Source organism: Ixodes scapularis, unplaced genomic scaffold, assembly GCF_016920785.2.
Source record: "Ixodes scapularis isolate PalLabHiFi unplaced genomic scaffold, ASM1692078v2 PGA_scaffold10__122_contigs__length_95168666, whole genome shotgun sequence".
NCBI lineage: Eukaryota > Metazoa > Arthropoda > Arachnida > Ixodida > Ixodidae > Ixodes > Ixodes scapularis.
The window spans coordinates 60,628,091-60,644,605 of NW_024609836.1; the positions used below are offsets into that span (position 1 = coordinate 60,628,091).

The 16,515-nt window shown below is 46.9% G+C and overlaps 1 protein-coding gene across 2 annotated transcripts in view; it reads right to left on the reverse strand.

Annotated features, from left to right (window-relative positions):
* The window catches only part of LOC8032494 (SPARC-related modular calcium-binding protein 2), a 120,482-nt gene that overhangs the window by 23,886 nt on the left and 80,081 nt on the right, over positions 1-16,515 (reverse strand). Inside the window, exons 7-9 of one of the 2 annotated variants that reach the window (XM_040222137.2) lie at positions 15,247-15,486; positions 8,441-8,536; positions 4,657-4,896 (exon numbers count right to left, since the gene is read on the reverse strand). In XM_040222137.2, the coding sequence (XP_040078071.1) occupies positions 4,657-4,896; positions 8,441-8,536; positions 15,247-15,486 (576 nt within the window). Of the gene's footprint in view, positions 1-4,656; positions 4,897-8,440; positions 8,537-15,246; positions 15,523-16,515 lie in introns of both variants that reach the window. The other variant, XM_040505197.1, reaches the window with a different exon arrangement.

Sequence of the window (16,515 nt, forward strand, 5' to 3'; positions counted from 1 at the left end):
ACGGGTGCAGTGACGTGCGGGGCCCGTGGTCACGTGGTTTCGTTCCCAGCACTGGATTGGTTGGGACGGCTTGTAACGTCCGCGGCGCTCCATCGACAAAATGAAACGGAGCGTAGCAGCAAGTGGCAGCACGTGCCATCGCGCCTCTCCCTCGCCTTTCTGATGTCGGGCCCCTGGAAAGATACCGGGCCAGAAAAGGTCGGCGGCAGGCGACCTCGGCTCAGCCGAATGATGCAACCGGAGCCGACGGTTTCACGTGACACAATCTCCTACTTCGCTTCCAGTGCCAGGAGGAGCTTTGAAATGGCCCGGCGTTCGCTGACGATTAGGTCAAATCAGATTTTTGGCTGTTTCTTTTAATGACTATTCGGTGACGTATTTACAGGGTCAATTTGTCTTGTTGGCTATAGCAGTGTTTTTGTTTGTCATTCTTTAACCTTTACTACCTTAAAAGAAATTAAAGTTTGGCGAGTAATTAATTTATTTGCTACGCTAAGTAGTTGAAAAATTAGATGACCCGAGAAAGAAAGAAAGAGGAAATAGAGATAGAGAGAGGGAGAAAGAAAGAAAGGGAAGAAAAACGATGCATTTGGCATTAGAAAAATGAACCGTCGTGGACAATATGAGCCGCAACATTCAATCTGGCCTTTTCCTGCGTCGTCCATCCCCACAACCTTTCAATAGCTCTGAATTTGCCATAGTGTTCGAAGAATGGGACCTAACCTTCGCGTTTCATCACACAGTTTGGACCGAAGCTTTGTTTGAAACCAAGCAAGTACAAAAAGAAAAGGATGAGGGACAGTTGCGGTTGAAAATGTCCGCAATAATGCCTTTTAACGGGTATCGAACAGCGCATGAACACGAACAGAGTAAAAGACAAACACGGCGCTGTTTGTCTTTCGTGTTGTTCTCTCTCTGTCTCCCTGCGCTTTTTCGTTACCCGTTACAATAAACTAAAAACAAGCCCATTCGTCAATGCTACTAGACTTAACTTGATCTCAAATGCACCTGTTCTTATCTTCATTTGCCACAGAAATTGAGAGATTAGTAGAGAGTTTTAGGGAACCGTTTTCGCACATAAGATACGAAACGATGGGCCTTCCGGCACGAGCTGCGCATGTAGGAGTCTTCTGCTCTAGCGCATGCGCAGTTCCTACCGGAGGGCGTATCGTGCCGTATGGGACGTGCAACAAGGGTTCCTTAGAACTCTCTAGTAACGCTCCGCGAGGCACCGGACTTCTTTTGACTACGGTTCTCGGGGTTAAAACAAGTATATGGGGAACGAAACCCCAATGGGAGAAATATTTATTCGAGGGTGCTCGAAGCAGGCATGATGAAGAGCTTCAGCGTTGGGTAAGGTTACGTAATAGTTTGGAATTGATGCGGAAAACGTGTATGTACTTTTATCATTAGCTCATTAACTGGAAGATTTTGAGTATTTTAATCGTTAGCTCATTAATTGGAAGATTTTGAACACTGGGGACTACTCACCTAACATGAATCGCTGTAGCGACATATCGAACTGCTTGGTTACACTGAGGATATCTTGCTAACACTCAGCACAAAAAAGAGAGAGAGAAAAAAAAAACAAAAAAACCGAGAGGTAAAATTAATATGTGGGGCACAACACGTGGTTTCATTGATACGGATAACTGACTTTGAACAATGATTGGTACCTTCAGTTCGCAGGGACGGACGGATTTTTATTGGTTATTTTGCATAAATACTAATAAAAATCTCTCTCTCTCTCTCTCTCTCTTTCTGTCTTTACATAAAGCATTTTGAGGGCATTCATGGCCAGTCTTGAACTACTATGTTTTATTTCTAAATTTTTATTATTATTATTTTTTTTTTTAAATCTAGAGTGTGATGCACTGAGTGTACTATCGGATGATGTTGCCATGTTGCATAATGCTCTGCCCAGGAATGGGGGTTTGCACATAAAACTTCCTAAATCAAATAATAATAAAATATATATATATATATATATATATACATGTCAAGTTACAATGTAAGAGATGCCCAGATGCAGTCTGCAATGCATACAGAATCAAGGTTTGAAAACATGCTTACGGTCTCGGACGACACATAATGGTTCAGAAATCACACGCATTACGAATTGAACGAAGCCATTAAACGAGTTACTGAAGCGTACTGCGGGAGGAGAATCAACACCGTCCTGTTTTGTTGACGTTTTTCTCTTTATTCGCTTTTTGCGTTCATCACACACCCAATAAAAGAAAGAGTTAGAGCGTGCACAAAACGCCGACCCGGTCGCGATTATACACAAGTGCGGGCGGGTCACGGGGACGCGCTGTCTGCAAATGCTCGTCACGTGACCCCCCGACACACCTCGAGACAACAAGTCGATATCAGCCTAGCCTCGCATGCGTCAAGGCACAATGTATATATACTTTTGCAGCCCCCCTTGGTGTCAGTTCCGCATACACTTATCTAAAGTACGCACGTAAGCAAATGGGGACGCTGTAAAGATTACGGCGGTAGGGGGAAGGAGGTGGGGGGAGAAAGCCTTGGGCTCGCACTTGCACCGATGGAAGACCTTCTAGGTATAGTGGCCTAGCTCCGACAGGCACGGGTTAGCTAATGAAGCAAGGTCGCCGAGTGCTGTCAAATCCTTTACCATAGGGGGTCTTCTCTAGCTCGACGCAGTTGGCGAGTTACGAAAGCGACCGCTTCTTGCGACCTCGTAAAGTTTTGCTTTTGCCCGTCTCGAACCAAAGGATGCACTTCTACTCGCAACTTCCAGAGACGGTTGTACCGATGCGAGTCAATAGCGCTTCTTATAGGCCCTTTTTTTAAAAGCGTCGAAAGGGAGCGTTTTTTGCATTTTACGTCCCCGCGAACTTCTGGTCAGATGAGAGGACCAACGATCTCTCACCATAACACAGGTTCTTGCAACGTTATGTATATGTATGAAACGCTTTTGTTTTAATAAAAAAAAAAAAAAAAAAAAAGTTTGAAATTAGTTGCATTGCGTGCATGAAATATTACATAACCGCCTCCAGGCGGTTGTGTAAGGGCGAGGTTTATGTATGGGCGAGGTATTTGTTGTATATTTTGTAAAAATCTTGTAACAGGACCCATTCCTTCTTTTATGGTGAAAGCACGGCACAAGGGGCTCGCCAAATCCAGAACTTCGTGATTTATGTAGAACTTCATCGTCCCAGGATTTCTGACATCAACAGGCTTGGAAGGTGTGTTAAAAATGGAGCAATTTTTGCCTTCCGGGTTGTGAAACGCTTTCTGGGCATACACACAAGCTTTCTTCGGCAGGATATCATACGCCGAGCATGCATCCACACCAATGCCAGGTGACTCATCGTTTTTCGCCCGAGTGATAAGCACAGCAAAGTTGAACGGGTCGTGAAAATTGAGAATACTAAAGGGCGAACCTGAGGAGTGCCTTCGAACTTAGTTACGACAGTTGTATTTTTAGTGGCGTAAGAGCCACATTTGAACAAAGAGATTACGACAGCTAAGCAAGCTTTACGATTACGTGGTTTCTAATCTGGCAACCAAGAAAATGCCTCAAGAGCTTGGCAGCTGGTGTTTTCGCACCGGATCTCAATAAGACAAAAATGTCTCTCAACAATATGGGACTTGCCCGGTTTACGCCAATGCCTATGCCGAGCTTCTCATTTTTTTACGTCGATATGGGTCTAAAGATGGCGCTGCGACTACGTTCTTCAGTGTGAACACGGGCTTTTGTGCATCCACTGTTTCACACCAACAAATGCACTGTGTAGGAACAGGTGGTATACTCACATAATATTCGCACATGCTTAGCGACTGAAGCGAAATAAAATGGTTAGGGTTGGAGCTAATGTCATCTCACTTTCCCTACGCGTGGGTATGAGCGGGAGCGAGATTGCGCGCCGACAGGATTATTTTTCTTCAAATGATCGGTATGACTTTTCCAAGTTGAAAAGGCTGAATCGCATGCAAGCGATATAGCGAGCGACGAGACGAGCGACGGCGACAGCGACAAAGATGTCTTACAGTCGCTCGACGCGTCGCTCGGCTTTTGGATGTCTAGAAAATTTGGCGATTTGGCGCTGCGCAGGCAAAACGATGTTTTCGCCCATACACTGAAAGTGACAATTCAAGAGGGAGGCGCTCCTGCGAAAAGGGTATCTGCGGAGCGCAAGTTCGTCTGCTTCTTTTGCGGAGGTTGTGGTCACGTCAGAACGCCGAGCCCCGATTGGTTCTGAATGAAGAATAGTGGGTTGATCTCATGGCAGCTTGTTTTGAGGTCTACCCACTATCCTTCAATCAGAGCCAATCAGAGCTCGGCGTCTTTCTGACGTCACCGCAACCCCTGCGCAAGAAGCAGACGACTTACTGCCCCGCATAGTCTTTCAGGCCAAAAGATAGCAATTGTTAGAGTAACTGACAGGATGAGAACAACTGGGCGTTTCTTTCAGATGTCGAGCCCCAGGCACGCGCTCGTCGCCTTCCATCGTGCCCTGGCTGCGCGTGCATGCTCGAAGGTCGCGAGACGCCAAAGTCTTATCGAAGCCAGAAACCTGGCATGGAGGGGGAGACAACTGCCGCTGTCGTTCCGTCAGTAACTAGGGTGGACAAACGTTTTCGAGGTGTTCCTCGTAGGCGTTTACGTCGGTCCTGTTTGCTTACCCTTGAACGACCTCGCGAGTAGCCTCGCGGCGGCGCAGTCGGGCTTCACGCCGAGGGTGGCGATGCCTCGGATGGGTCTTCCGGTGCGCTGATTGACGCACCAGCAGTAGCCCGTGTGACACTGGGCCTCGGCGTACGTGCCGTCGCTGCCGCACTCCGGGACGTAGATCCTGCCCTTGGGAGCCTGGCGGTGGGCCTCCAGAGCCTTTCGGCGAGCGCTCGAGCAGTCCTGGACTTCGTCTAGGGAAAAAGAAGGTCGGCAGGACTCTAAGTGCCCCGACTGGTAACTTTGTGTTGAAGCAGGGATGGGTGCTAGGAGAGGCTGAGAGGGCTAAAACCATCGAGGCCTGCAGGCCCGCTATAGACCAGTCCAATAATCGCCTTCTGAGCGCTGTCATCTTTTGTCTACTATGGGCTATGGAACATGTTTTAGACGTGCAGTAGCTTTCTTCTGCGTTCACGCCACACGTGTGACCACAACACTGTGACTCACTATTTATGGCCTGGGTTACTAATATGGCTCCGTGTTTTCAGAGTGTATGATTTTTCAAATGATCGGGGTGTGTTTTTTTCGGGGTTTACTACTTTTTCGGAACCGGTGTTTTTTGGTGTGTATTTTCTATGCCAGACAAGATATCGTTGTTTATCGGGGCTAATGTTATAAAACAGCTGCTTATTTATAAACGTCTGACCCCAAATGACCCCCCCCCCCCCCCCCCCCCCCCCGGGGTGTCCTCTTTCTTACGAGGGTCTATCGAACTCACGTCGTTGACCCAAGTACTCGAAAAACGTCATCCCGGCACCGCGAACAGAGGGAGATGGGACTAGAGACGTGGTTCCCAAAGAACCATGTCGCCTGCAATAGATACTAAATAAAAAAAAAAGCGAGTACAGTTAGTAAGGGTCTGGTTGAAGCTCTTCAAAACGAAAAAAAAAGCTACAAATATTTTTTTCCTCTCCTATAGACCGTTTTATCGTGGGTAGCGCCATTTTGAGAGTGAGAAAGAAAAGGGGAAAGGACTACCGGTGCTTTCCCCCTTTCTGATTGTGTAGAAAGAGTGAAAGTCCCGGATGAGAGGCTTGGCCGGTGTTGGGCGTGTGCAGTGCCCCAACTTCGTTCGCGCTTTCTTCCAGCTTTCAAACTCCCAAACTTATATAGAGCCATGGTCTTCGATGGCGACAGTCCCCCGGTCATCGGGACACCATTGCTGGGTGACAGGGTGCACGAATAACGACAGAAAGCGTCGAATACTGACCGAGGACCTATGTAGCTTGCATGGAATCCGGCAAGGCAAGTACGGCTGGAATGTTTTCTAAGCTCCATTGCTTTCCGCATGACTGGAAATGATGAACCATTTATACATTTTTGCTTGCAATGGGCCTATTTCAACGTAGCCGCTTTTAGTTGTAATCAACAAGCGATACACGAAACGGGAACCTCAATTAACTTTGTAAACGCCCGGAGCTGCTACATATCGTCTTGCTGTGCTGTTTTTATCTTCGTGTCCCTGTTCTTATATCTCCTTGTGAATGAACGACGAAGTCGCTCTAGACGTACTTTTATCGAACCGCAGAAAGCCTCGAAGCAGCCACGAATTATCTTACTATTTGATGCAATGTGTTGGGTACTCACCTCCAATTTCTATAGCTGGAACGTTCGCTGCCGCTGTTTCCCCCGTCGCCACACTGGCGGATGCCATGACTCAAACAAAGAAACGTGCACACTGGGCTCGAAAACGCAGATCGCAACACACGAAACGTTCCTGCAGCGATTATCAAGCGCCTCAAAGCGTCTTAAGCAACGGAAACAACCCACCAGCGGCACTTCAAGGAGCGCTTTTGCCGGCTCTCTTGTATCGCGCAGGAGATCGCGATTGAAAAACAAACAAACAAACAATAGAACTACGTTTTCAACAATTTCCAGCCTCACCCGGCGGCGGAAATGAGCCTTCAACTAAGTGCTGTAGATGATAAAATCGAGTCAGTGAGCACTGCAAATTATCACTATTAAGATAAATTCAGCTACGAAATTTTACAAGCTGAAACAGCAGTTATCACGAGAAAACTCGCACGCGCATTGCGAGCGTACCCCATGTTCATCGGCGGTACAGCGTTCGGTGCGCGCTTCATTCACGAAATGTTCCGAGCGAAGTCGAGAGGATGGCGTTGAGGAAACGCCTTTTCGGTTTACGGACGCAATCCACTGCCGCCGGAGACAGGGGTCATGTGGAGAGCGATGGAGCTGAAAGACATTGCAGCCGCTCTCGCCTTGCCGGGTTCCTTGCAAGCTACATATGTCCTCGGACAGTATTCTATGCTTTCTGTTTTTATTCCTGCACCCTATGACCCAGCAATGGTGTCCCGATGACCGGGGGACTGTTGCCATCGAAGCCTCTGGCTCTAATTAAGTTTGCGAGTTTAAAACAGGAAAGAAAGCGCGAACGAAGTTCGGGCACAGCAGACATCCAACACCGGCGAAGCCTCTCATCCGGGACTTTCACTCTTTCTACACAATCAGAAAGGGGGAAAGCGCCGGTAGCCCTTTCCCTTTTTCTCTCTCGCCCTCTTTCAGTAAAACGGTCTATACACGGGGGTTTCCTTATTCAAAGGCAGGTCCAATTCGAATCTTTTTTGTTTTTCCCGATTCCGAGAAAACCACATCGGGGATGTCCATCGAGATTTATCGGTATTTACCGAAGACACGGAACGCTAGTGATAAACACCATAAGGTTGTGTAAAGTAGGTTCTAACATAAGAGACGCATTGGACAAGCTCCTTCCACAAAGCTCTCTGCTCGCCATGATTGGTGGTTTACTCCTCTCCACTCGTCTACTTTCCAGGATTCGTTCTGCTAAACTGGAAAGAGGGGAGGGCTTGGAAAAGGGGGGGGGGGGGGGGGGGAGGGGGACTTGTGATACGTTTTATTATGTGGGAACAGACTATATGGTAGTATAGACCAACTCAACTCTCTGACGTCACGGCACTGCGGTGGCGCTGCTGTCGGCACTGCGCTTGTGCAGATAAAGCATTCTGTTATCAATGTGGTACAGATAAAGCATTCTGCTGTCAAATTATTTACTTGCTGATAGGGGACGCAAAGCGCGCCAGTTAAAATATGAAAAAGTTAGCTGATGTCTGGATCAATGAAGAAGGCTCCGTATATGTTACTCTGTTAAGACGAGACTTCAGAGTTGGCAGACTGGTATGAAGTCGTGTCAGATGTCAGTACTCATGAAGAACACTAACAGCTTAGACGCAATATAGAGGAATGATACACTCTCTTAGAAAGGAATACTTTGTTTTTAGGAGAAAAACGGGCATGACTGTCTGTGAGTGATGCCAGCGATCTATTATGGTGACAACGGATGCAGTCACTGAGTTATGTCGTTGCATCAAGCCCTTATAGAACTCACGTGTTTCTATGTTAATAGGAGCGTTTTTCCCACCTAGTCAACATTTTCCTGCCTAGTAACAGAGCCTCAGGAACGAAGTTTACCGAGTTGGGGAACCAAGGATGGTGCTTATAACGGCTTATTTTTAACAGCGAGTTACTTTCCTGCATTTGATGGAGAGCAATGCCACCCTGACAGGGAACGTGGTGGGCAGGTCCCGCCATTTTGGGGCGTAATTGTGACACTAAAAGAGCATAACCTCTGAATATACGTTGATTCGTTTTTGAATTATTTTTTTAAATGATGTAATAACGTAATTTCATTATAAGGGAGTTTTGCTGCAAAACATTTTTTCCTTTCATTACAAATCTCTCAGGCAAAAATAGTCTCACCTTCGTCTTTGTTTTCTAAGACGTCTTGGTCATCCGTATACCTGGTCCCACTGTTGAGCCTCGTGTCGGGGTCGCCCCAGACGCCACCTGGAGGCCCTGCGTGACGTCAGATATAAAAGGTCACTGTGGCAAAGAGCAGCGGATAGAAATGGTTCAATGATTATTAAAAAAAAATTAGGGTTGTGTGTCGTGATATAACATATATCTTGAATATATCGGATATAAGTGAACTATATTACTTAATTTGTTGTGCGAAAAAGAAGGTTCCTGAGCTAGTTCAGGAGTGAGACATTACTGGCCAACCCCGAACTAAAGAAAAGAAAACAAAAGACACCCTCTGGTAGTTTTTGTGTGACCTCTCACGTTTCCCTAAGAGATTTATGTTCTTGACACCATGAAGAACATGAGTCTCGTATATACCTCGTTACAGCTTAAAGTTATGTCCACAAACTTTCGACTTTATAATACCGTGTGCTCTGAAACCTTTTAAAACCTCTTACAACGAGAGAACATACTGGCGTCATCTATCGGGTGGCCGTGGAACACGTGGTGGTCCCTTATATTTCTATTTTTTCGTGCATCATTTTTTCTCTCTTGGCTCGAAAATTTCTGTCGATGTTAAAAACGACCATTTCTCATAAGTAGTACGTGTATTTCACGCCGAAAATATCGCAAAACCTTCGCTCTAGTCAAATACAGTTCCAGGGTCACCTCAAAAGATGGCGCCAGCGTGCCAATGTGTCCCTTTGTGCGAAATTTTAGGTTTAAGGCATTCGGTCCTAAGAAGGCGCAAGTGTATGGATAAGCCTCAAATTCAGACGCAACTGACGCGAGCAGCTGATGGGACCAATCAAGCAACATCAAAAGCGCACCATCATAAAGTTCGTCGTGTTTCAGAATAGGCCTAGGGACTTGCGCTTTTGACGCCAACGGCCATCGACGCCTGCGCGCCGATGGCCTTGGTTGCAGAGTTCCGGGTATCGTAGCGGGTTGCGGAGAGCATGATGGGACGGCGAAAACGATCTACGAAACTCCATATATCGCAGCGACGCTACGAGATATCGTAGCGTCGCTGCGTCTGGGCTCAAGCTGAAACCAATTGTAGACACTGACAGCTTCAGAAATTCAGTTCGTGCTTGGTGGTGTAGATGCCAGGGAGTTTGTGGTAATAATATGCTAGGAACTTTGCTAGGAAGTTCGTGGTAGATGCTAGGGAGTTTGTGGTAATAAGATGCTAGGGACTTTGCTAAAGAGTTCGTGGTAGATGATAGGGACTTTGTGGTAATAAGGTGCTAGGGACTTTGCTAGGGAGTTCGTGGTAGATGCTAGGAAGTTCGCGGTAGATGCTATGTTTTGTATCACCCTGAGTCCATATTCAGCCAACGCTACAAGCTGAAGGGATCAATTAGACAGGGTCAAAATCGTACTGTTGTGGCGTTCGTCATGTATCTGCTACGAGCTTGGTTTTATCATCGTTGGATCAATCACGTACAAGGAAGGCGTACTGACTTGAGCTTTTGGCGCCGTTTGACTCGTCGCATTAGCTCTTAGCGTCGATTGTGTCTGAACTTCAGCTAAAACGAAGTATAGGGTGTTTGTGGTAATACGATGCTAGTGGCCAGTTCGTAGCAGATGTTGGAGTCCATGGTAATAAGATGCTGGGGACTTTGCCTGGGAGTTTGTGGTAGTTCCGAGGGTGCGTGCAGTGATACGAGGGACCTTGCTAGGGGCTAGTTCGCGGTATATGCTAGTGAGTTCGTGGTAATAAGATGTTAGGGGCTTTGCAAGGGAGTTTGAGGTAGTGTCCAGGGAGTGTGTGGTGATATGAAGGACCTTGCTAGGGGCTGGTTCGTGGCGGATGCTAGGGAGTTCGTGGTAATAAGATGCTAGGGACCTTGCTAGGTAGTTCGTGGTAGTTGCTAAGGAGTGTGTTGTGGTGGGGTGGATTTCGCTAGGGGCGAGTTCGCGGTAGATTCTGGGGTGTTCGTGGTAGTTAGATACCAGGGACTCTGCTAGAGAGTTCGGGGTGGTTGCTAGGGAGTCTGTGGTGATACGATCAACCTTGCCAGGGTCTAGTTCGGGGACGATGCTAGGGAGTTCGTGGTAATAAGATGCCAGGAATTCCCCATGCCCTGCGTTCCTTAAGCATCCCGTTACTACAGTGAAACATTGGCATTTACTCCGAAGCTTCGTTTCACTTCATCGGGACCACTCGCGGGCGAGATGAGTCAGACCGCAGCCGACGCTACACGATCCGATGGGGCCAATCAAGTACCGCCAAGATAGCATCGTCGGGGTGCTTGTTTCTTTGTTGGTTTGCTATCAGCAGTTAAACCGAACACGCGCATGAAAAGATGCGCAGTATCGCGGTGCATTTCGCATGTGTGGGATTGGTTTTGTTGGCGACAGCATGCAAATGAGCAAAGACGAGGCGCCGTGGCAATGTACTTCTGGCACTGCTTCATTGGCTCAATCGGATCGCACACAGCGGTCGGACGGAAAGTGAAACGAAGAGTCTTTCTTGAGTTCTTCCTACGAGCTTTGATTGCCCTTTTTGTTTTATTGAACCCAGGGCCCTTATTATACGTAGGATGGTACTCAGAATAACATTGAACCGTTGTATTGTTTTTTTCCTGCAAGCGCGGATTCTACCTTCTGGAAATGCGTTCATTTCACTCAACGCGCCTGTCTTCGTGCGTGCCGAGCTGCAATTGCTCTTTATTAAATAAATGAGAAACTGAAATTTATCACAAAAATCGACAACATTTGTAAAAAACAACAACAACGGGTTTAGTTATAAGATTAGAGTTTTGCAGGCAAGTTTAATCGTTAGAAAGTGCTGAATACCGCGACTAAGTAATGTAGTAATGCTAATGAAACTCTAGGAATTACCTTCTTAATTGAACGAAAAATTATTGAGAGATAAGAAAACAAAGCGGTAATAGCACAGCACAGGGAACTTGAGTTATGATAGAGGTTGATGTTGAATTTAGTGAGAATCAAGTTCTATTGAAACTTTATACTCGATATCTAAAACGAAATGCAAATATTTTCTTCGTGCAGATTGAGGCACTTTGAAACCACGAATGTTCGCGGCAATTTCAATCAGATTTGTTAGGCATAGGACGTCGCGATGTACAAGATGCTTGTTTCCGCGCTTTCATCTTAAAGTTCAGCGAAAGCAAATGAGATATGAGACGTGTGGGCTTTTATGGCCTACACAATTTCTACGCAACGCTGCAAAATCTTGTGTAGCCGAATGACTTACAGTACAAGAAAAGTTCAAAACCCCAGCAAACAAGACTTATAAAAAAATATTGAGGCTGGATTTATCGGAGATATAACATCAAAACTGTATGGATGAGGCGATTTCAGTAGGTCACTGACTCAAAATAAATTTGGTGCGTCTACTTTTCTGCAAAGCACATGCACCCTCTTAATTCACGCTGTCTCTAACATTGTCTTCCTCCTCAGTAGGAGTGCGAAGGATAAGCCACAAGTGGGAATTGAGCCTTTTTAGGCATCGAACCATAGCCGAAAAAGATCTTTGCACGAGGTTTCTCATCCCCACAGGACTAACTACGACGAAATTCGAGCCTCTCACCAAGAGTGTCGACTACTCCTGAATTGTACGTCGCCGTTCTTGCGGCATGCGTGGTCACCCTGCAGTACAACACTAGCCTAATTTCTTATATTCGCGACTCCAGCAAAACGGACGCCGCCAAGCGGGAAAACCGGGAACCAGCCGGTCCAGGTCGCGCCGCGCCCCTCGGCGTCTCTGGTGGCTTTCGCGGAGACGTTTGTTCGGCGCGGTGGCGAACAATGTAATTTGACGAAGGTCCTAATATTTCTTAAGTTTGCCTGGGTGATCATTAGTGTGGTGAAGCCTCAGTAGATTGTTTTCTTCTATTACGTGTTTTAAAGCCCGTTTACTCCGCAGCACACGGTCGCGTGCTTTCGATTTCTTGGATGGGGAGGAATCACGGAAAAACTTTTTGATTCTTGTCTGTCTCGAATCACATTCAAAGTGACGGCTGCTTGGTAACTGATACTGGAGGGAACATCAATGTTGCAGTCAAGTGAATGGGAAGGTTCGATAGCTGCTTTTCTTGAGTTTGGTTGTGCTCGGTTAGCTTCAAGTTCGAGCCACCCACGCCGGTCGGTGCGTTGGCTATTCATTTTGGCTGCTTTTCGCCGAAAAAACCTCTGGACCACACTGAAGGAGTTGGGCTGATTTCGCAATTACTTGATTCAGGAAAACTTGCTCGCTGCAAATGATTAATGAGGGAAATTATCTGTTGTCAAAAGGTGGGAGACAAGTCTCGCAACGTTAGATGCTGTCACGGCATTTTGACCTATCGCGCCTCCAATATTTATATTACGAGGACGTCGAAGCCAGCAGCACTATACGTCTACATTGGTCAGGTTGACCGGCCACAAAAAAATACTAATTTTCTCCGTTCAGCATTTGAAGCATAGTTCAATGCAGAGAGGTTCTGCGTGGATCTTCATTGAAGACTCTCTTCAGTTTGTCTCCGTGCTGCCGGCTATAGAACGATTTGGCTAAGTTTAAGTGGTATGTCTCCGTCTGTCAAATATACTTTTATTCAGCATCTCACCTAATGGCTAGTCAACTAAGCTCATGTTTCAACCCGAAGGATATACTAATATCGCTTTAGTGGGACATAGTACATAATATAATGCATAACCCGCTCGTCAAAATGACTTCTCGGTTGCTACTAAAACCTGAATTGAAATACGAGTATCAGCTGCTTAGTGGGGCGCCGGCGGTTTAACATGGTCCTTGGCTTAAAAAGCGCTCGCTTAATTTTCGTAATTTTCCTGCAGCCTGTGTTGTTGGCCGAGCAGACGACTGGAGCTGTTTCGGAAACGCGGATACGCACAAAAGCTCGATTTCGCGGACAGATAAGTCGCATGGTCGAGGCATGCGAGTTAGCTGAAAAGTTACTCTCTGTGGAACAATTCTATAGTCATCGCCGCTTTCCTTAGATGATCAAAACGGATTAGCATATTACCATCTCTCCGGAGCCCATAGTTTCGGTTTTGAACGAAATCTCCGAAACGAAAGTTTGAAACGAAAAGAACAAAAAAACACCGGCAAAACAAAACTATGCTTTGCAAGTTTATCTGCACCGGCTACACTTAACCGTCTCAGTTCAAATACCTATATAATTGGGCATTAAACAAAAGAAAATCGCTTTACAGACGTACGCGTCCTTAAAGGGGTCATGAAACGCTTTTCCAACTTTTTCCTGTTTCGCTTTCCTCCTCAACTCATAAATCGCGCATTCCACCAAACAGTTAAAGAAGACGAAAAGGGGGAGTCCCCTCTTGCTCGCACTCTCGTTTGTGTAATCCCGGACACATCCATTCTCCCCCTAGAAGATTAGCCCGTCGCTCAAAATTCAGACAAAAGTCGCTTTCCCCACCCCGTTCATTCCGAAGCTGACAGTGCTGTTGAAGCTACGTGCTCGTTGGGCCAGCCACGCTTGCCACGTGAGCCTGGCAAATGTGGCTGCAGAGAATGAAGTCAGGTGATGAAAGGGAGGCGGCTGATTGGTCCGGCAAGCGCGTAGCTTCCACCACAATGTCAGCTTAGGGGTGAAGGGAATAAGTGAGGTCCGGTTGCGTGTGACGTCAGTTTGAACCAGATAACGCGCTTTTGGGACCGCGGTTGTATCACAGTGAAAAGGCAGAGAGGTTGCGAAGGGGAGGAGGTACGAAATAGTCCGCTCTGTTTTCAAATTTTCGCACTGAAACTCAGGCTTTTGACTGTCTACCTTTTTCTTTTGGTCCACTGAACGATGTGCTATTAGTAAAATCCCAATCTAAAATGACTTATCCCAACCCAAAAATCGTTTCATGGGCCCTTTAAACGGCTGAAAAGGCAAAGTCAAATTTGGGGGTTTTACGTGCCAAACCTACGACGGGCATCTGGCACGCAGCGGAGGACTGGAGATTAATTTCGACCACCTGGGGATTTTTTGACGTGCAATTGAAAGCTCTGTTACACGGCGCCTTCTCCGCAATAAGCCTCCGTCATATTGCGGGCACCTCGGTCGGGATTCGAACCCGCCACCTGGTAAACGGCTGAATTCCCAAACAAGAGGCGCACAACGGCCACTAAATCACTGCCGCCTCGCCACGGCTTGTCTCGTAAAAAGGATATGCATAAGGAGAGTGATCTAGTTGAGTTTATCGAGTTCGGCGCTGGAGGCCCGGCTCGGTGGACGGGAGTAGAGTAAATAAATTGCGGAGCCATGGTATCGGATTATTTTTTCTTTTGCCGCCAACTCATTATTAGCAAAGAAGGGTTACAAGCTCCAAAATTGACTTCAGCGCTTGCGGGGCAGATTTTTCGCTCTGCATTCGCGAAATGTAGACCTTAAGCTGAAGCCCTATGAGCAGGAAGCTTCTTGAACCTTCGGACGTTATGTGTGCCACTTAGAAATGCGTAAATCCATTCTTTTTATAACGCGAGCGTTGTTTCAACGCGGCAGTGTTCAAGCAGACGACAATCGACAACGCAGCGCGTACTCGCGTTGCGCTTCCAAAAGATCCTGGTGATATACATGACGGCGCTTGCGCGCCACCGCCCAGCGCATACGGGGTAAACTGTGCCTCATGTCGTCGCGCCCGTCACGTTTTCTGCAGGAAAGACGTTCGCTTTTCCTGCAATGCTTGAAGCGAAACGTTTGAGACCATTGCGATTTTCTGCTCCGCAAGCGGAGTATGTAACTCTGGACAGGAGCTGTTGCTCCAGACAGAAGCCACCGTATACTCACGGAGTCTTTCACCGTCGTTGCGATCGTCGTCCTCGTCCCCGCCGCCGATGACGACGCGGCTCCTGGCCACCTTGCTGAGGAGGAACTCGTCCGCTCCGCCGGGGTCCCTCCTGGGCGAGTCCTGGAGGGCCGGTCGGGGCATCGACGGTGTCCTGGGGACAGCGGCGGCCCTGTCCCGGTGAGCGGGCGGGGCGGTGCTCGGCGCAGCGGCTTCCGCCGCGGCCCCTCCATGCTCCTCGTCTGAGTTCAAGGACATGAACAGACGAAAAGACACCACTGCGTCAACCTCGGGGTAAGCCGCCATTCTGCAGCAATGGGGGCCCGAGCTCGCAAGAACCGTTTTAGAGTCGCTCAAGTCGAAAGGGGAATCAACACTTCACAGTGGACTCAGAAAACAATATAACTAAGAGTACCATATGCGTTTTTTTTTTTTTTGTCATTGACGCTAGCAGTGTGTACTGAGAGGTGCACCGAGGAAAGAAAACTATGAACCACATATTATTGAGCTCACATCAGGTCACAGTGAAATCTACACATTAATTTAATTGTGGCCTTTCGGCTCTGTGAGGCATCAGATTGCGAGAGATTGCAGATGGCTTAGAGATTTACATAACAAATATAGAGAAATACTTGAATCCAAGTGACCAGATCTGCCATGAACCGGTAGTAACTGTTACCATTGTAATCATACTACATCGTTGGCGCCCATGTGTCCACTATTTTCAGTGCTTGTATATGTTCAAGTGTATACCAGGTATACATTTGAGCTCTCAGTACCTATACCAAGCCATAGGTACCTATACCCATCATACAATACCTATACCTGGTATTCGTAGAGATACCAGTACCACTACCTGTTGTACCTCTACATATACCTATAGGTATAGGTACCAGTACCTACACCTTGTATCAGCACCTTTACCTAATATAGGCACCGACAACTTAACAAACAGTGTGTGGTTTACTAGCCTCTTGATTGTAACTCGTCTCATGAATTTGTATCGGCTAATGCTGCAACCTAATTAGCCGAGGAGCAATAATAAGATGATCGCCATGCCTGCAGTGTTTTATAATTAAGCTGTAGGTTTCCATAGTGATTATCTGTCAAGTAGAAATCACCCCACTTTCTCGTCGTCCCCCTTGTTTCAGAGGCGGCGAAAAGCCTAGGCTATGTAACCTTCCAAAACAAGTCAAAACGAATCTATTGCTATCTTAATCCCCTTCTTTATTCTCTTCTTTTTATCTCTAGATTTCACGTTACTTAGTTTT